Below are 21,504 nucleotides of genomic sequence, written 5' to 3' on the forward strand. Positions count from 1 at the left end.
TTCATAGTCATTTTCTCAGTTCGTTAACGTTTGGCGAGAGACACTTTTGTCATAGACATCTTTCTGAGACTCCTTCCGTCGCTCCTGCTCTGTAGGGGGAGCCGTAGAGTCACGAGAAGCTGCGTTAGGTCAAGCCAGGTCCATCCATCTCAGCATCACCAACTTTGATTGGCGGCTTCAGTCTGTGTTTTCCGACATGGGATTTCCCAGCCCTAATGGGGACTGAACCTGGAACCTTCTGCATGCAAAGCATGCAGCTGTGTCTAAACCCCTCTTCCCCAAAATGAGGCGGTAGTGGATCACTTCTGGATCCCCACCCCACCGAACATCAATCTGGTTTCCATACAGCCCTCCCTCTAAGAAGCTCAGAACAACATGGTGGTCCCTCCTCTGTACTCCAGGTAGGCTGTACTGTGAGGTAGGCTATAATGAAATATATACCATGCAATAAATGGAACACTCAGACCACACTGGCTGTTCCCTCTCACCCATGTTCTTAGTCCTGTTCTGGTAGGTGCCTCACCAGGTGTCTTCCTTATGGGGTGTCATCCTAAGTGCCCAGGTGAGAAACCTCTTTCAACACCCATCTACTATTCTCACCGACAATGCCTTTGTTGAGCTCTTCCTCTGACTTCCCAGCCACCCAGGTTTCTTGAATAAGGGCTGCAGCAAGTCATGCTTAACTACTAATCTTGCCTGGTGCTCCAGTGATCTCCAAATTCCTGTAGCAGGACCCTCGTACCTACAGGACCACCTCTCCCGTTATGCCCCACGGAGGACCTTAAGGTCCATAAATAGCAACACCCTAGAGGTCCCGGGCCCTAAGGAAGTTAGATTAGCCTCAATCAGAGCCAGGGCTTTTTCAACACTGGCTCCGGCCTGGTGGAATGCTCTGTCTCATGAGACCAGGGCCCTGCGGGATCTGATTTCTTTCCACAGGGCCTGTAAGACAGAGTTGTTCTGCCTGGCCTTTGGCTTAGAATCAATTTGACTCCCTTCCCCTCTTTCTTTCTTTTTTCCTTTCTCCTCCTGTGATGAGGCTGCATTTTAATGTTTTAATGTTGTATTTTAATCTTGTTTTTTAAGTTACATTTCAATCAACTTGTTTTTATTATTGGTTGTTAGCTGCCCTGAGCCCGGTCTTGGCTGGGGAGGGCAGGGTATAAATACATTTTTTTATTATTATTATTACCAAAAAAGATTAGAGGAACATGCACCCCTCGCTCCCATTTGAAAGCAGCCATTTGATCGGCAGGAACATGGCGCAGGAACATGGGGGAGAGAATGAGAAACTCTTCTCCTGCGTCACTTTGGGGCTGAGGGACTGAGCAGTTGACCATGTGGGTCATACAGATCAGCATCAGAAGAAGATCCCTGGTATTAAGTGGTTAGCATGAGCAGCAACTTGGCGTAGGAACAAAATCTAGCAGAGGTGACTTGGTTTCTTCTGTTTTGCCAAGCAACGGCTGGGGAAATGGTTCCTCTCAAGAATTTTGGGGATGTTCTTACCTGAGCACTCTCTGTTGTGTCGGTAGCTGTTGCGGAGCTCCCTGGTCAACAACAGAACGCAGGCCAAAGTCGCCGAAGAACTGGGCATGCAGGAGTTCGCCATTACAAACGACAAAACCAAGCGCCCCGTGGCCTTACGGACGAAGACGCTGGCGGATCTTTTGGAATGTGAGTGCCACCATCTTCTGTTTCCTCCCAAAGCAAATCAGGGGTGACGCTAAAGGGGACAGCAGATAGCAGAAGTGAGAAAGTCCTTAGGCAAGGTTCTGTGCTATAAGAGATACTGGGTTTTTTAAAAAAACAAAGAAAACCCAAAAAAACACCAAGTGGGTTTGGTGGATTGTGGAATCCATCAAGAATGCACATGGCGTTAGTTCAAGGTGCAGCTTGGAGGGAGATTTTGTTTCTTTAAACTGTGGTTCTGTTGCATTTCTTTTGCGTTCCCCAAAAGGTATATTGAGCTGTGTGTCTGTATTGAGGTATTGGCATGTGTTTGTTCACTTACTTACATTTAATCAATTCATCAAGTTACGGCACCTGTTATTCAATGTTGGTGCCTACATTGGCTCCCAGTACATTTCCGAGCATAATTCAAAGTGTTGGTGCTGACCTTTAAAGCCCTAAATGGCCTCAGCCCAGTATACCTGAAGGAGCGTCTCCACCCCCATTGTTCAGCCCGGACACTGAGGTCCAGCTCCGAGGGCCTTCTGGAGGTTCCCTCCCTGCAAGAAGTGAGATTACAGGGAACCAGGCAGAGGGCCTTCTAGGTAGTGGCGCCCACCCTATGGAACACCCTCCCATCAGATGTCAAGGAAATAAACAACTATCTGACTTTTAGAAGACATCTGAAGGCAGCCCTGTTTATGGGGGTTTTTAATGTTTGATGTTTGATTGTGTTTTTAATATTCTGTTGGGAACCTCCCAGAGTGGCTGGGGAAACCCAGGCAGATGGGCGGGGTATAAATAATAATAATTATTATTATCATTATCATTACTAAGAACTTTGGCCATAGCAAACCACATTGGGGAAGGACTGTGCAGGAGTTTGCACCAGAGGGAAGGAGGATTGGAAAGAGGGAACATGTGATTATGCCACCTTTTCTTGATCTCTTAAGATGGGCAACCAACATGGTGCTCCCCAGATGTTGCTGGACTACAATTCCCATTAGTCTTAGCCAGAATTTCCAATGGTTGGGGTGCTGGAAGTTGTAGTTCAACACCTGGAGTGCAGGCACCATGTTGGGTTATCCCCATCTTAAAGAGATCATGAGCATTACATAGCATGCGGCAGAACAGCAAACATTCAGTAACACCTGCTTTTAGGTGCCCCTTTGCAAGTACAGAAATAAAGGGGAAATAGTTCTTTATTATTTTATTTTAAATACAGTCAATTTGCAGTTTCATAAATGGCATTGCTTCTGAAGGTACGGTAACGTAAACCCCCATAGTGAAGTTTAAATCCCCTTTCAGCTAATTTTTTTGAAAAGTTTATTTGTTTTTTTAAGGTTCTGCTTCCAGTGCAAGTGAAGTGGCAATAAATAACAGGCCAAGGAAGTTAATCTCTATCCAGAGCATTTTAATACATTTTGTGAGTTGAGCAGGTCGCGTGTCTCTTGCCAAATCCTTTTAGTAAATGGAAGTTGTTCACAAACAATCGTGATTGATATCCGAAGCACTGGGAGTGTATACTTTGCAGAGATTTATTTCTTAGAAGTTATAGTCTGCTGGCTAAACCACAGGATTTAGAAGTCCAGACTCTGTCCCCAGCTCTTCAGAATGCTTCATTAATTTGTTCAGATTTTGACAATTCAGTGACTCAGTTTTCAGCCCTTGTCAAGGAGAGGTTACAGGCAGAGCCCAGGATTTGCTCTTCAGTGACCTTGTACTAGAGAAGGGATAGGCAACCCAGTGTCCTCCACATTTTCTAGAATACAACACCAATCAGCTTCTGCCAGGATTAGCAATGGCCGTGGATGATAGGTTTTGTAGTCCAGCAACATCTGGGGGGACGACCAGATTGTCTATTATTATTATTATTATTATTATTATTATTATTATTACTATTAGACCAACTGTGGTGAACTGCATGAGGAAAGAAAGGAATTCTTAGAGGAGCAATTGCTTTTAAGGAGCAATTGGGATCTGTCCAGTTAAAGCATTTAGTGGGTCTGGGGTTGGGGAAGAGAGTGAATGGGGTTCTTAGGAGTAAGTCGAGGAGATGAGGTCTCCTGTTTCATAAAAAGGACAGCATTGTTGTTCATATTATTGCTTTCTATTGATTTATTGGTTGGTTGGTTTCCTGTGTAGGATATTCTGTTTTTTAATGTTCTATTTTTATATATCCTGTAAGCGGTCCAGAGTGCCTGGGGAAACCCAGCCAGATGGGTGGGAAATAAATAAATAAACAACAGAAACAACGAACAAAAAGGGGTTCATACCATAATTCTGCATTAACCAAGAAACGTAGCTTAATATTTATTTGCTTTCCATTTTTCATGAACAAAACTCATGACATTGTTAATTCTAGTCTGGTCTCCCAAGGGATTTATGTTTTGAGAGTTTGAACACCGACCCAGAAGCAAAGGGGGGGGGCAGAGTGGACACATGTAAATCGATGGACAACCTTGTTCTTGGTGAGACCCTGCGACGACCATCTGCTCAACTGTACGAAGGACGCCCATAGCGTAATGCAACTTTAAAGGGTCTTAAGGAGGGAGAGGACGCGGGTGGCGCTGTGGGTTAAACCACTGAGCCTAGGACTTGCCGATCAGAAGCTCGGCGGTTCGAATCCCCGCAACGGGGTGAGCTCCCTTTGCTGGGTCCCTGCTCCTGCCAACCTAGCAGTTTGAAAGCACGTCAAAGTGCAAGTAGATAAATAGGTACCACTCCAGTGGGAAGGTAAACAGTGTTTCGATGCGCTGCTCTGGTTCGCCAGAAGCGGCTTAGTCATGCTGGCCACATGTACGCCAGAAGCTGTACACCCTCGGCCAATAAAGCGAGATGAGCGCTGCAACCCCAGAGTCAGTCACAACGGGACCTAATGGTCAGGGGTCCCTTTACCTTTTTTAGGAGGGAGAGGCTGTTGGGAATGTGACCTACTTCACATAACCAATTCCCGACTTAACAAGCCAGCATGTGGAGGGGGGTGCGTGCCGCTCTGAGCATCAGATGTGCTTATTTGTCGACCGCAGACTTGTTGATGTGGCCTCGTGCCTTCATCCCACATTAGATGGAAGCTGTAAATTGTCAGATTAGACATGCGGCAGTGCAACACTGCTATGAGATTGCTCCACGGTGGCCAGCCCACACCTCCCACTTTGGAATTAAAAGCAAGAGACACTTTCGTGGAACTATAACCCTTAGGAACCTTTTCCCCAAAAGAGGTCAGTTGACCCTCGCAGCCGTTGAAGTGGCTAGAAGAATCACACCCTCTACAACATGACCTCCCTAAGCCTTTTATGTGCTTCTGGACTGGGTTGAGTTCCTTCCGCTCGCCCCAGAACATGCAATTTCACAGACTGAATCCCATTCCACCCGTGTTATTTGATGATACAGAAAATCGGTGGTCCAGCCCTCTGTTATTTCATTTTCTTTTCCCTTTTGGAGACTCTCACCTTTTGGGTGCCCTCTCTGCTTGGGGCCTTAACAGACCTCCTAACTCTTCGTTATGTTTTTCACCTTGTTCCCAAAGTGGTCAAAAACTGTGTTTGCCAAGTCACCTTTCCCCCCTTAAGACGCACTCAAGCAGCTGAGCAGCCCGGGTTCTTAGCTCAGAAATATTTGCCATGAGAGACCTTGAGAACACCAGAGATTCTCTGCAAGTGTAAACTCTTTTTACCCAGCGAATAACATTACTCGCATATTTGGTTTTTCTCCCTTCCAGCCTTTATCGCTGCTCTGTACATAGACAAGGACTTGGAATACGTCCACACCTTCATGAATGTCTGCTTTTTCCCACGACTAAAGGTAGGACAGCTTGGAGTTTTGTACGTAACGCAGCAACAAATCTGGGTTTGCCACAGAGTCCCATCTTTATGATAATTAAAACCTTTGTTCTGTTGCATGCTCCTGCCAACCTAGCAGTTCGAAAGCACGTCAAAGTGCAAGTAGATAAATAGGTACCACTCCGGCAGGAAGGTAAATGGCGTTTCCGTGCACTGCTCTGGTTCGCCAGAAGTGGTTTAGTCATGCTGGCCACATGACCCAGAAGCTGTACGCCGGCTCCCTTGGCCAAGAAAGCGAGATGAGCGCCACAACCCCAGAGTCGGCCATGACTGGACCTAATGGTCAGGGGTCCCTTTACCTTTACCTTCTGTTGCATGCATGTACTTTGGTATAAACTTCAAAAAACAACAACATTAACTTGGGGCAAAACTCCTGTTTTTAACCCTGTTTCCAGCCTCTTCCTACTCCTCTAATTGGAGCCTGCTGTTATTTCTCTGCATTATAGGAATTCATTTTAAACCAGGACTGGAACGATCCAAAATCCCAGCTCCAGCAATGCTGCTTAACTCTCCGAACAGAAGGGAAGGAGCCAGACATCCCTCTCTACAAGTAAGAAGCCTTTCTCATTATAACTTTGTGAGCCGATCTCTCATTTTCAGCTCCACACTTGGCGTTTATTTTTGTCTCCATATCCGTATGACTCGGATTAAGCACCCTCTGCCTTTTGTTTAAAGAAGGGATTAGTTTGCCGTTTCCCCTTTTCGATCTCGAACTCAGCTTCAAGCGCCACAAATGTAGTCACGAGAGCCGCTGCGTGTGGAAGATGGGATGGCTCTTAATTCAGTGGATGGGTGATCATTTGATCCTCACCGATAAGTTCGCATTCGCCCACCCACAAAATATTTTCAGTGCCTCCCTTCGCACGTCAGGGAGTGGGAACTGCTGCTTTAAGCAGACTCTGTAACTCCTGCAAGTGTAACTCTCCGGAGTCATTTGGGATTGGTAGCAGAGTCGCTGCTTGTCTTCAAAAAGCATGATGTTTGATAGAGTGGGCAGACTTCAGGCTTGCAAGATCTGCTTTGTTGGGTGTTGTTTTTTCTAACTCAGTCCCTGAGATCCTCCAACTAGAAGTTGTGCAAAAGACATTTGTTGTTGTTTAGTCATATCCAACTCTTCGTGACCCCATGGACCAGAGCACGCCAGGCACTCCTGTCTTCCACTGCCTCCCGCAGTTTGGTCAGACTCATGCTGGTAGCTTTGTGAACACTGTCCAACCATCTCGTCCTCTGTCGTCCCCTTCTCCTTGTGCCCTCCATCTTTCCCAACATCAGGGTCTTCTCTTCTCATGAGGTGGCCAAAGTATTGGGGCCTCAGCTTCAGGATCTGTCCTTCCAGTGAGCACTCAGGGCTGATTTCCTTCGGAATGGAGAGGTTTGATCTTCTTGCAGTCCATGGGACTCTCAAGAGTCTCCTCCAGCACCATAATTCAAAAGCATCAATTCCCTTATGAATACACAGTGGAAGTGAGGAAGAGGTTTAAGGATTTAGACATACACTTCATATTAAAGAATTTGGAGCCCAGGAATCTAGAGATAGCATATGTGTGTGTGAGAGAGAAGGAGAAAATTATCATAGAATTGCAGAGTTGGAAGGGACCCTGCGAATCATCTAGTCCAGTGTTGGCCAAACTTGGCCCTTCAGCTGTTTTTGGACCACAACTTGCATCATCCCTAGCTAAGAGGACCAGTGGTCAGGGATGATGGGAATTGTAGTCCCAAAACAGCTTGGCCAACACTGATCTAGTCCAATCCCCTGGAATGCAGGAATATGCAGGAATCGAACCTGCAACTTTGGCATTATCAGCACCACACTCCAGCTTAATGGAAGAAAGCACACAGGCCTTTCCAAAGATCCACTCACGGCCACCTCAATCTTTCTTCATTTTGGCAGCTTAATTTTGTGGGGTGCAATGAGCTCTTTTGTTGCTGTTTGGCCGTTGGAAACGGCAGGGATCTCCACATCTACCTTCTGCCTGCTCCTGGGGCAGAGCGCCCATTGCAGCGGGCAAGAGGAATATTCTGACGCAGGGAAAAGAGAGCCAGAGTGCAGCAGGTGTTCATCTCTCGATGGACTCAGGGAACAGCGAAGAGGCAGTGCGAACCCTCCCCTTTTCCTTCTCGTTCTCCGTTTCTGCCGTTCTTGAGCTGAAGCAGGATGAGAATGGAGACGCTCCTGTTTGGCTGGCGTGTGATGCCAGAGCGTTTGCACAGAGGCAGGGAGGACGTGCTTGCCAGGGTGGGCCACTCAGTGACGCATTGCAACGTGCATATCCCTCACAGAAGGATCCCCACCAGAGAGGACCCGGGACTCCAGGGCCGGTGAGCTTTAGTCTCCACAGGCTTTAGCCTTGACTTCTTCCCACAGATTTGAATGATCTACAGTCCTTCACCTGGAGCCCAAAGCAGCCTTCCCAAAATCTGGTGTCCTCCAGACATTTTGGATCACAACCTGCATTAGCTCCAGGCAGCATGGACTGTAGTCAGAGATGTAATCATTTACAGTGGTACCTCGGGTTACAGATGCTTCAGGTTACAAACACTTCAGGTTACAGACTCCGCTAACCCAGAAATAGTACCTCAGGTTAAGAACTTTGCTTCAGGATGAGAACAGAAATTGCGCGGTTGCGGCGTGGCAGCAGCGGGAGGCCCCATTAGCTAAAGTGGTACCTCAGGTTAAGAACAGTTTCAGGTTAAGAACAGACCTCTGGAACAAAATAAGTTCTTAACCCGAGGTACCACTGCATATCTGGGGAGCCCCATCTTGGAGAAGGCTGGGGGGGGGGGCGGAAGGAAGGGAGCCTTTAAGGACAGCACTAGAGTTTGCCCTAAGCTGCTCTGAGCCCCTGGTGACTCCTGCCTGTGTTGGTTAAAAGAATGGATTACATTGGATAATGCAGACATCCTGGACCTAGAAGGCCACGATTTAAAATTTGGCTGGCATGTATGTCTACGGTATGGGAAGGCGACAGTTTACAAAAGTTTTACAAACCATATTCCAAGGAAGAATTTGTATGGAGTTTGGGAGAAATGTACAAATCTGCTGGAAAGGATGACACCTTTGTGGCTATCTCCTATTGAGGCTATTACAATAAAGGGAATTAATAAGGATAGACAGTGGACAACTTACAGGGAATTGCTATACTTTACAGAGAGGGAACCTAAACTGGGATTAATGGAAAGTGTAAGGAGCCATGTTACAGACTGGCTACAATATCATCAGTTACATGAAATGTTTAAAATAAACAGGGAAACTGGTTTTTTTGGACCAAAGCTCACAATTTGAAAAAAGAACTTTTACAAAATAAAGAAAAGCTTTTATCTAAAACGTTATCAGAATGGGAAACAAAAGACGAGCTTGTCAAAGTCTCCATGACACGCTGGGCAATAGATATAGGACACAATATAGATTTTAATCTCTGTGGGGGAAACGATCTGAAATTTTTACATCATGTTATTCCTTGAAGGAGAACTACCTGAAAATGATTTACAGATGGTCTCTAACTTCGAGTAGACTTGCTAAGATGTATAAGACTGAATCAGATAAGTGTTGGAGATGCAATGAGACTGGTGACTCCATCTTTTGATGATCCATCCATCCCGCCTTTTAAGTTGTACCATTTTCTCTTGGACTCTGTTTCGTGGCCACAGGAAAGGGACAGAAAATTGGGATCTGGCACGGATGGAAGGATTATTGTAAACTGTTTTAAAGTGTAGCTCAGTAATGAAACTTTGACATTCGAATGGTCCGGCACCTCTCTTGCAACAGATCGTCTTGTTTCGTGGCGGGCGGAAAGAATGTCTAGATCCATAGGCAATTTGGGATGGGCTGTTTGGTTGACTTGAAGCCGCCATTTGTTTATTTCCGCTGTAAAGCGTTTCCTAAATGTACCTTAACCGCTGATACTGTGTAGAACCAATACTCAGCGTGACATTGGAGATGGATCGGAGGGGGAGACGGGAAAGAGAAGCAAATTTATCGTTTGTCTGAGAACTCGTGTCTCATCTTAAAATGGCTGCAGATTTATATCAAACTCTTCGTCCAAAGGGAAAGCTGCCTGGTTAGTAGTGACAGATCCTGCAACTTTCCGTTACTGATGGGGCAATTTGCAGTAGTTGCCATTTAGAGCGACAGCATTTGTCACAGTACCTTATATTTCTATCCCGAAGATCTGAATTTGCCAAAAAGTGTAAATGCCTATAATTCTACACCAAGCGTACATAAATACTTCACTTTAAAGCAATGACGTGTTTGCAGTGCCTTGTAAAGTAATCCATAAAGTGCTGTTTGTCTGCAATCCCATGATTAATCTTTGCAGACAGGGGGGCATTTCTGTTAAGAGGCCTTAGTAAGTCCTGCTTTCAAAAGTGTGACCTTTTTTGTGTGTTACTGTCTTTCCTGGGACTTAGGACTCTGCAAACAGTCGGACCCTCTCATGCCAGGACATACACCGTAGCTGTTTATTTTAAAGGCGAAAGAATAGGATGCGGTAAAGGACCAAGGTATGGTAAATTTTTGAATACACGTTTATTTAAACAGGTGTTTGAGAGCTATGGGAAATCCCTTGGCGATTTAGATGGTGCTCCTTAAGAAAGCGAATGCTAGAATTCCCACTACTCCCATTTAAGTCTGTATCTGGCCAAAATAAGATGTTGCAGAGAGCCTCTATAGCTCCATGGCTAGAGTGCCAGGGACAGAAGGCCTGCGTTCGAATTCTAGTTCAGCCATGGCCTTTCTGAGCAGCCTTCAGACAGATTAGTCTCTCCCAGCCGGCATTTCCATTAATGGAAGAACAGCAACACACTTTGTAGGTTTGTATTGAAGATGAATGAGAAAAGCATCTTAGGGACTGCACAGCGAGGGTGCCAGCTGCATGATAAATAATATTTAAAGAGTTTTTCCTTCTCCATTGATCACCTCCTTGTCCAGACTGCACTGATTCTAAGAATAAGATAAAAATAATTCCTAATAAAATATTAGCGGGAAAGTGTTCTATTTGCTGTAATATCGCCATCCATTTTTCTAGAGCTGTAGAGTTTGCCTGTTGGTTGGTCGGTCGGTTTTAAATTTAATATTTTCATTAAAACAATTCGCCGAAGAATTATGAAAGGGGAAGATCTTAGTAGTATTGATCTGAAGTTTTAAAAACAACTCGCTGGAACGGGTTTGTGTGTGTGCCTGTGCATGAAAGGTTTTTATGGGAACAAGTGCCCAATGATTATTTGAAGAATTAGTCTCAGCAGAGCCATCAGAGTGGTTGCTTCTCGGAAGCTGTAGTTTACCCCATAAATACATTTGCCATGATTTCTCCCCCTTTCCTTTCTTTTCTTTTCTTTTCTTTTTTTAAAACAGCATTCAGCAAGCAGAGATGTGCGCAGCAATGGATGCCTTGGAAAAATGTAAGAGGCTTTCTTGGGTTATTTTGTTCTGGGGGTTGGGACAGGGGATGTGCAAGCATTACCTATGGTAGAGAGAGAGAGAGAGAGAGAGAGAGAGAAAGTACACATAAAACAAGCAAATGGCAGTCAGCACCAGCATCCCCATCCACCTTCCCCCTCCATTTTAGATGATTTTGAATTGAAAATTTGCTTACATAACACACACATTTGGATTAAATCAAAAATGTTCCCCTCCCCAGTGAGGCAGAGCCATTACACAAGCTTCCTGGCAAGTGGGTCTCAACAAGCCAGCCGTGGAAATATTATTATTATTATTATTCTTTTAATGGCCGGGTCTTTTAAATCGCTCTATCATTAGACCACAGTGACAATATTTTCTGGGCTAGAAGCAGATACGGCTATGTGGCGCCCTGTGAAATGAGAGATCGCATTTCCAGGTAGAGAATAAACCAGACTCTGTTATGACCCAACTCGGATAGCCAAGAAAGCATTGCAATCTGTCCCCCCCCCCAAAGAAAAAAACCCCAGAGTCCTTTCAGTTGGGAATAATTCAGACTGAAATTCTCAGGTGTCAAAAAAAGGTTATATATGCCACTACTGCGGCCCGTGTTTTGTTAGCACAAAAATGGAAAACGAGCAAAGTCCCAACCAAAGAAGAATGGCAACTTAAGTTGACAGAATACGCACAGCTTGCAGACTTAACATATAGAATAAGAGGACAAGAAGAGCATACGTTTAGAGAAGATTGGAAAATGTTTCTTGGACATACGGGAAATAAGTGCGTACAGCTGAAAACGCTGGCAGCATTAGGATAAATTCAACAGTGTAAATAAATCTTGATGGATGTAATAATGGAATATCGTTTTTGTAAAATATGCAGGGATTTATGATATGCAAAATGAACCATGCAAAGAGAAGAAGGAAAGTCATTGATATTGTAAGGATGTAAACATGAGTACTTTAAATTATAAAACAGAAAATTTAATAAGATAGATAGATAGATGATAGATAGCATTGCAATCCGTAAATCAGTTCTGCTTTTTTAATATGCACCCCAGAGAGTCCAGATGTTCAAATATCCTGTTCCTTTACCTGGTCAATTGGACAAGAATAAATGTTGAAGTTAAGTGGCTTCTAGCTGTACAGGTTTTAAAGTTATAAATATATTAAGATTAAGGATTAGGATTAAAAAGGTTAAAAGAATGGAAAAATTGGTTTTAAATAGGTAAAAATCTAATGTCACAATATATTAAGATTAAGGATTGGGATTAAAAAGGAGAGAAAGAAACTGCTGGTCTAACAAACTGAACTGGAATACAAAAGAGGGAGGTATGAGGAAGTCCGGGAAACAAGTAAATGTAAAAGAAGTTATGAAAAGACGGAATTGTTTTTAACTTTTTTCCCCTCTTTTTATCTTTTTGTATTTTGTATTCTCTATTTTGTATTGTGTATTTTTCTTTTTTCTTTTTAAATTTTTCTTGTTTATTAATGTGATTTTATTTCTTTTCTGAAACTTTAATAAATATTAATTAAAAATAAATAAATAAATGATAGGACATAAGAAGAGCCTTCTGGATCAGGCCAGTGGCCCCTCCATCTAGTCCAGCATCTTGTTCTCACAGTGGCCAACCAGATACGTCTAGATGTGTCCAAAAGCAGGACCCAAGTGCAAAAGCAATCTGACCACTTGTGATTACCAGCAGCTGATGTGCAGAGGCAGACTGCCTTGAACAGTAAGGTAGAAGGTAAAGGACCCCTGGGCAGTTAAGTCCAGTCAAAGGCAACTATGGGGTTGCGACACCCATCTCGCTTTCAGGCCGAGGGAGCCAGCGTTTGTCCACAGACAGCTTTCCTGCTCATGTGGCCAGCATGACTAAACTTCTTCAGGCGCAACAGAACACCATGACGGAAACCAGAGCGCATGGAAACACCATTTACCTTCCCGCCGCAGCAGTACCTATTTATCTACTTACACTGCTGTGCTTTTGGGGTTTTTTTAAAAAATAATATTTATTAGTAGTTTTCAGAATTATAAAAAGAAAGAAAAAACATTAAAAAGCAACACTGTAATAGACAAGAAAAAAAAGGAAAAAACACAAAAACCAATACAACAATACAGCAAAAAGATAAAAAGAAAAAAGAAAACAACACAAATCCCAGATTACATATCTAAAACTTCCATTTGCTTGTTTCATTGACTTCCTCACACCTCCCTTTTTGTATTCTAGTTTAATTAGTTATTTCAGCAAATTCTTTCCATCTTTCTCAATTTTTGTTAAAAAATTTATCCTAACCTAATTTAATCTAATAATTAACTCAACCAATCCTTTCCATCTTTCCCCATATTCTATTATTCACATTACCTTAATTAACCTTATCTTACCCTAAAACACCTTAAAGCTTGAATCTTAGTTATCAAATATACATTACTCCTGATATCATTTCTGCTAAAGTCATATAGTTTCATTCCAACATTTTCCCTAGTATTCATTAATTTTTAGCCAATTCCCCAAATAGAAAATTTTCTTTATAAATTTTCTTCCAATCTTCATCCAACGTCCCTTCTTCCTGGTCTCGGATCGTGTCAGTCCTTACTGTCCATTCCATCTAGTCCATCAACCTGGAAGCCTTATGTCCGAGGCCCTTAAGTCTCTTCCATGTCCCTTCTGCAATTCTTCTTCTTGTTTATACTTGCCCTTTTCCTTGTCTTTTGTTGGTCTCTTTCTTAGTTTCTTTCCTTTCTCATTGAGGGGTAGGCCTCTGGGGGATTCCAAGCCAAAATTGTCTCCATCTCCCTTCATCAAACCCGCCCATTCCCCGCAGTCCCACTCCCCACAATCCTCAATATAGTCCAAAAAGTATTTAAAAGCATATTCCGAGGTCTCTCCAACGTTGGGAACCTCCTCAACTCCAGACGCCCCCTGGCCCACTCCAACTTCAATCTTCAATGACAACGGCTCATACTCCTGTAGGGCCTCAGGACTCTCCATTTGTATTATTTGGGGTGCAACCGCATCCTCCTCCATTATCTTCTGCACTTGCCCAGTCAGTACAGATTCATGAGTTGGTCCCTGGATAATTTCTGTATCAATATTCCCTATTTGCCCACAGTTATTAACTGCAACAGTCAAATCCATTTTCTCATTCATCAAGTCCATCTTCTCATGCATCTGTTCCAGCAGGGCACTTGTCTTGCATAAGGCAAGCACCCATTCTTCCTTCCAACTCATCTTTAGTCAAGGTCAGAAAAGCCTGTTCCCACGGTCTTAATCTCACATCTGTTGAGCCCTCAAATGTACTGCAGCAACAATTTGACAAGCTCCCTCTAGAGGAGGCAATTTCTGTTTGTATCCATTTTTTTTAGGCAAGTCCAACAAAGGAAAATTACTTTCATTTTTCAGATATTTTTCAGATATTTTGTTTCTTTAAAATGCAAAAGGCAACATTGGAGTCAGCTTGTTTCTCTTCTTTAGCTATCTGTCAAAATAGTCCATTGACAGTCAATGAACCTCTCCAACAATTTCTGTCTCTGACACCCCATTCCCAGGTTAGAGACGGTGGAAACTTATCCTTCTTCACTCCCTCTCCTGCTAGGGTTGAACAAAGTTCCCCCCCTTTTCTCCTGCTTCCAAGGGGGTTTCAGTAATTCTAAATGAAGGAAATTTAGACTTTTTTGACAGCTTTCCAGGCTTTAGCTTACAAAGTTTTTGCTTTAGTCTATATACAAAAAGCGGAAGGCAGACTTCCTGTTTTGAACCTTCCCGCTTCGTTACCAAATTAAGAAATTTCTTGATCCAATTTTCCGTTTCTACTCACGGGTACTTGTTTTAAATCCAGTTGTCCACAGGAAAAAGTCAGCGCTCTCCGCAATGGCTGTGCGGCTTCACTCCGTGAAAGTAGCAATCAGTTCGCAGCACCGCGCTTCTCACCCCACTTCGCTCCGGAGCCCCTAAATGGGATTCCCTGCGAGTAGGGGGGCGCTCCTGGTGCCCTGCCGAACCCCACGTTCCCAGGCTTCCTCCGCCTGGGATTTCTAGCGGGTCCCCACCTTCGCCGCGGCGGGAAGACCCAGTTTCCACGGAGCCCGTTCCTCCGAACGGAGGAACTCCGCCATTCACCGATGGCGCTGACCCGGAAGTCTCGCACTGGTATGCTTTTGAACTGCTAGGTTGGCAGGGGCTGGGACAGAGCAATGGGAGCTCACCCCATCGTGCGGATTCGAAACGCCAGCCTTCTGATCAGCAAGCCCAAGAGGCTCAGTGGTTTAGACCATAGCGCCACCCATGTCCCTTGGACATTAGAGACGTATCACAGCTACCGGAGCGAGTATTTTCACCCTCCATTAATTTGTCTAGTCCTCTTTTAAGGCTACCACAAGTTTGCAGCCATCGCTTCTTGAGGGAGCAAAATCCATTGTTTCACTATGCACTTTGCGAAGATGGTGACAGCAGCCACGAAATTAAAAGACGGCTGCTTCTTGGGAGAAAAGCAATGACAAACCTAGACAGCATCTTAAAAAGCAGAGACATCACCTTGCCAATAAAGCTCCGTATAGTTAAAGCCATGGTTTTCCCAGTAGTGATGTATGGAAGTGAGAGCTGGACCATAAAGAAGGCTGATCGCCAAAGAATTGATGCTTTTGAATTATGGTGCTGGAGGAGACTCTTGAGAGTCCCATGGACTGCAAGAACATCAAACCTCTCCATTCTGAAGGAAATCAGCCCTGAGTGCTCACTGGAAGGACAGATCCTGAAGCTGAGGCTCCAGTACTTTGGCCACCTCATGAGAAGAGAAGACTCCCTGGAAAAGACCCTGATGTTGGGAAAGATGGAGGGCACAAGGAGAAGGGACGACAGAGGACGAGATGGTTGGACAGTGGTCTCGAAGCTACCAGCATGAGTGTGACTAAACTGCGGGAGGCAGTGGAAGACAGAAGTGCCTGGTGTGCTCTGGTCCATGGGGTCACGAAGAGTCGGACACCACTAAACAACTAAACAACAACTTTCTTTTGCTTGGCCTGAATTGTCTAATGTCAAGCTTCACCAGATGATGCCCAAGTTCTAGTGTTAGGAGAGAGAGAAGGAAACACTTCTCCCAAAGTACGCCACGCAAAAATCTGCACTCTGTCTTCCGTGCCTCCTTTTGCCTGCCTTTCCTCTAAACTGAAAAGCCGCAATTGCTGTAACCTTTCATCACGGAGGAGTTGCTCCAGACCCTTGATCATCTTGTTTGCCCTTTCCCAAACCTTTCCCAATATCCTTTTTGAGGTGAGGTGACCAGAACGGTACTCATTATTCCAGATGTGGTCACACAATGGAGTTGTATAATAGTGTTAAGAAACTTGGAGGGAAATGCCTTCTCAGCAATGTAAAACATCCTCCCATCAGATGTCAAGGGGATAAAGAACCATACGTATAAATAAATTATTATTATTATTATTATTATTATTATTATTATTATTGTTATTATTATTATTATTATACAACTTTTAGAAGACATCTGAAAGCAGCCCTGTATCGGGATGCTTTTAATGTTTGATGTTTTTATTATGTTTTTATGTGTGTTGGAAGCTGCCCAGTGTGGCTGGGGCAACCCAGTCAGATGGGTGGAATAATAATAATAATAATAATAATAATAATAATAATAATAATAATAATAATATCATAATCATCTAGGGTATTCAGAAACCTATAATTAAACATATAGGAAGTCTGTGCGGGTCATTTTTATTTTTCAAAATGCAGTGATGGTCCTTCTTTCCCTCTCTGATATGGACATAAGTTGGAAGGTTATTTGTGGTAAGGGGACCTCAGGTCATGTAGTTTCTGAGCGCATTGCGCTTTACACTCTTGGCCTTAAACGAATGTGGTGTCAGTTGCGTAGGCTCAAGGAGAGATGTGGCAGTAAGCAAGTAAGCGCAAAACTGGCCCTCAAGTGTTTGCTTTGAGCATATTAGCTCAAGGTAAAGCGATTTAGCGTGCAGTTTCAGCCTTGAAAATTCAGCAAAGTGATGGCAGGTTTTCCATTCTGTGTTCCTTTATGTGTCTAGCCCTCTCCCCCTTTGTAAGCATAATCCCTCCAAAAAGTCACAATATTTCAGGCCTAGTTGGCAGTGAGTCGGTCAAGTGAAGTGCTGAGCTCTCTGGCCTTGGTCCAGCGAAGCACTTAAGCCCATGCTTAAATTCAGGCACACGAGTCATTCCACTGACATTCATGATCTAGGCATTGTGATTAAAATAAAGTCGGCGCTTTGCTAGATGGGAGCCAGAGCGCTCACCTTGCAGGATTGATTGCAAAACCCGCAAGCTGCTGCCAAACAGGGACTTAAATCTTTGTGCTACAACCCCAGATAACTCTTAATCTCGTTGAAATCTCTGGCAAAAGTCGCCGTACTTTTATCTATCAAGAGTTGAGCTCATCTGCTTACATCAGCCAAACAGTCGGTAGCCTTCAGTCGCTGTCTTGGAAGAATTAATATCATTTTTTTAAACAGGTGCATTTAAAATGTGCGCTTTTGAGAGAGGTCCATTTTTACGGTATGATTTCTTTCCATTATTTCCTTTTGTGTACGAATACGGAGCACCAATGTGGCATGTGAAGTCTCACCTCTCTGCCCCACATGCAAGATTTTCACCTTCTGTACTCCCCTGAGTTAATATGAGAGCCTCCGAAATATGGAAAGGAAAACGACGAAATAGCAGAAGGTGCAGTCTCTCCCCCACAAGAACTTCCGTCTAAAGCCATCAGAGGTTCTTAAACCCGCCGTGTGTGTCAGGGCGACTCAGATCTTACGAGGACAAGGGCTTTCAAGCGATTCTGGGGAAAACACAAGCGGGAGACTTCACCGAACTTTTGTCGTCCATAAGTGGCACTTAGTTTGGTACATCAGATCTGCAAGAAGAGTACAAAAGGACCACACTTTGCACAGGAGTGCCTTTGCGGTACCAGAGACTTAGCGGCTGGCGGCACCTTCCAATCTTTTGAGGAGAGAGACCCGGAGAAGGGGAGGGAGAGAGAATGGAATCGCTTCTGCAAGAGGAGGTTGTTTGTTTATGGAGACGGCCTTGGGTTCAGAAGTGGCTGAGCCCTTCATTCAAGCCTCCTCCTCAGCCTCTTGCATCAGCTGTGTTTCCTATAATGTCCCTGAAAGCCTCATCTTCCCAAGGACACCAGCTGTTTCTGCGTCAGCACTAGCAAGTCAATCACAAAGAGCAATTTCTCATCTGGCACCACATCTGACGGAGGCGACGCTTTCGCCGGCGACCTTCCACCTGGCATCGCCACTATGGATGATGTGTTTGTCTACCTTATTCTGCACCGCTCTTGCCGAGCAGTATATATTAACTCCTGTTGGCTTCTCAATTGTATATATTGGTTTTTAAGAGCTGAACAGCTTTTTCCCCCCGCCCCTCCCTGATGCCCATTATGGTGGTAATGGGGGAGATTATCTTGATTAGCACCAGATGGAGCCCTTCTTGTCCTTGATGAAAAAGGATATCTTCCCAAAGTACGGAGACTTTTCCAGCATAGTTCACTGATCTGTTACAAATTTTCCATAAGGATACTCCATTCTGCCCCCCCTCCCCCCCTGGCTAAAATGTTTCATGTTAGAGGCTCGCAAATTGCTCAATAAGTACATTTGGGTAGGATCTTCAAATGGAGGAATAAATAGCCAGATTCAAATTGTTGATATATACATAAATATACACACACACATACACAACCATTGCTATTGGGTAACATGATTTCCCACTCACCCATTGTTTGACTTGGAAAGATCCTGGAGACAGCTTTCATTATAATAATAATAAATTTTATTTATACCCCGCCTTCCCCAGCCAAGACTGGGCTCATGGCTGCTAACACCAGGTATCAAAACAATTGATTAAAATACAACTTAAAAACAAGATTAAAATACAGCACTAAAATAAGTTGGCTCTGCTTTTGTCTCCAGGGTATAGCATTGCTCTGAAGTAGCATCACCTAGGTTGAAGCTACACATATATACAAAAAGCTGTGAAAATGTTTAAAAAAAATTTAAAATCTATATATGGAATTTGCCATTAGCTCACCAGCGCCATCTAGGGTCACATGTGTATAATGCACTTAAAACATTATAATTGCAGCTGTACGGTAAAGGTAAAGGACCCCTGGATGGTTAAGTCCAGTCAAAGGTGGCTATGGGGTTGCGGCGCTCATCTCGCTTTGAGGCTGAGGGGGCCGGCATTTGTCCATAGACAGCTTTCTGGGTCATGTGGCCAGTATAACTTAACCGCTTCTGGTGCAACGGGACACCATGATGGAAGCCAGAGCGCACGGAAATGCTGTTTACCTTCCCACCACAGCGGTATCTATTTATCTACTTGCACTGGTGTGCTTTTGAACTGCTAGGTTGGCCAGAGCTGGGACAGAACAACAATTCGTGGGAGTTCGAATCACCAACCTTCTGATCAACAAGCCCAAGAGGCTCTGTGGTTTAGACCACAGCGCTGCCCGCTGAGTCCCTAGGCAAAGTCCTGTGTTTGTTAATTCACTGGCTCCCAGCCATTTTGACACAGCCAGCACACATCTTTTAATTTTTTTTATATATGGATGTTTTATGATGGCCTTTACAGTCGTAATGGGATGCGGGTGGCGTTGTGGGTTAAACCACAGAGCCCAGGACTTGCTGATCAGAAGGTCGGTGGTTCAAATCCCCGCGACGGGGTGAGCTCCCGTTGCTCGGTCCCTGCTCCTGCCAACCTAGCAGTTCGAAAGCATGTCAAAGTGCAAGTAGATAAATAGGTACCGCTCCGGCGGGAAGGCAAACAGCGTTTCCGTTTGCTGCTCTGGTTCGCCGGAAGCGGTTTAGTCATGCTTGCCACATGACCCGGAAACTGTCTGCGGACAAATGCTGGCTCCCTCGGCCTATAGAGCAAGATAATAATAATAATAATAATAATTTATTATTTGTACCCCGCCCATCTGGCTGGGTTTCCCCAGCCACTCTGGGCGGCTTCCAACAAAGATGAAAAATACACTAAAATGTCACATATTAAAAACTTCCCTGAACAGGGCTGCCTTCAGATGTCTTCTGAATGTCAGGTAGTTGCTTTGACATCTGATGGGAGGGCGTTCCACAGGGCGGGCACCACTACCGAGAAGGCCCTCTGCCTGGTTCCCTGTAACTTGGCCTCTCGCAGTGAGGGAACCGCCAGAAGGTCCTCGGAGCTGGGCGGAGATGAGCGCCGCAACCCCAGAGTCGGTCACGACTGGACCTAATGGTCAGGGTTCCCTTTAGTTTTACCTTTTTTTTATACAGTCGTAACTTGGTTTTCAAACAGCTTAGTTCTCGAATGTTTTGGCGCCTGAACACCGCAAACCCAGGAGTGTTCCGGTTTGCAAACTATTTTTGGAAGCCGAACATTCAACGGGGACTCTGCGGCTTCCAATTGGCTGCAGCCAATCAGAAGCCACGCTTTGGTTTTTGAACATTTTGGAAGTCGAACGGACTTCTGGAACGGATTCCGTTCGACTTCCAAGGTATTTGTAATGCTTAATAAAGGTTTGGCAAAGTACAATTTGGGGGACGTTTTGGCTGGGGACAATGCTCTTTTCATTCATGAAACTCTCTGGGAAGCCTTGGGTGAAGTCTCCTATTTCCGCACCCTGACAGAAATTTTGACCGTGAGTGTGATAGGTAAACGTATTACATGACCGTAGCTGGAAATGTTCCTTATCCTGCCTGGTGTAATAGAATAATGCACACTCGGAAAGCCTGGCCTTTATTTTAACGCATGAAACATTTCTTCTTGCCTCAGATAACTTTCCTCAGATGGCCCATCAGAAACGATTCATTGAACGAAAGTACAGGCAAGAGCTTAAAGAAATGAGGTGGGAACGAGAGCATCAGGAAAGAGAGCTGGAGGAAGCGGACGACATCCGGAAATAAGTACAGGCCATGGAAGCAAACGGTGGATTTGCCTGCTTAATAACTTTGATGTGGGCCTGTGGAGACATAGCCTAGTTTTGCGTAAAGGATGAACGAAGTCTGCTCATTAAATCATGTTTCATGTTAATTGTTACTTTTTACATGAAAAAAGAAGAATGTGTTTTATTCCATTTTTAGCTAGTAAAGTTTTATTCACGAGGCTTGACGAAACAATTTCTTTTAGCATTTTTTCTGAAGAATTGTGCTTTTTTATTTTCCATCTTGAGTTTGCGGAATAATAAAGTGTTTTATTTCAAAACGGGTAACCGTCTCTGAAAAAGGGAAAAGCTTTGTGTTCGTCGGAGTCTTTAATCATGGGAAATAATAAGGCAGAAATGAGATGCTGCTTCCACCATCTCGCCTTGATCTCTGTCTGGGTTGTGCTACCACTGGAAAGACGTGGGTTAATCTGTGCTGGGGCTGGATCCAGGGAGATGAGATGATCTAGCTCAGAAATGTTTCCTCAGTACAGCACCTGACAACAGGATAAATGAGGAAAATCTAAGCATCATTCACAAGAGATGAACCAAAACGCTGGGTTCCATAAACAGCGTCATCCGTAAGCGAAATCTAAAAAAGAAGAGTTTTTTATAATGTGCACAGTGTGCAGATTGTGTATCCTCT

The 21,504-nt window shown here is 44.2% G+C and overlaps 1 protein-coding gene across 2 annotated transcripts in view; it reads left to right on the forward strand.

The window, feature by feature from the left end:
• DROSHA (drosha ribonuclease III) overlaps positions 1 to 21,146 on the forward strand; it is an 87,276-nt gene extending 66,130 nt beyond the window's left edge. For both annotated transcript variants that reach the window (XM_081014625.1, XM_081014626.1), the window contains exons 27-32: positions 1,536 to 1,677; positions 5,393 to 5,475; positions 5,960 to 6,063; positions 9,921 to 10,013; positions 10,864 to 10,910; positions 20,711 to 21,146. In XM_081014625.1, the coding sequence (XP_080870751.1) occupies positions 1,536 to 1,677; positions 5,393 to 5,475; positions 5,960 to 6,063; positions 9,921 to 10,013; positions 10,864 to 10,910; positions 20,711 to 20,841 (600 nt within the window). In that variant the 3' untranslated portion in view covers positions 20,842 to 21,146. The remainder of the gene's footprint in view (positions 1 to 1,535; positions 1,678 to 5,392; positions 5,476 to 5,959; positions 6,064 to 9,920; positions 10,014 to 10,863; positions 10,911 to 20,710) is intronic.
• The last annotated feature ends 358 nt before the right edge of the window (positions 21,147 to 21,504 follow it).

This window comes from Podarcis pityusensis (assembly GCF_964106645.2).
Source record: "Podarcis pityusensis genome assembly, chromosome: 7".
Classification (NCBI taxonomy): domain Eukaryota; kingdom Metazoa; phylum Chordata; class Lepidosauria; order Squamata; family Lacertidae; genus Podarcis; species Podarcis pityusensis.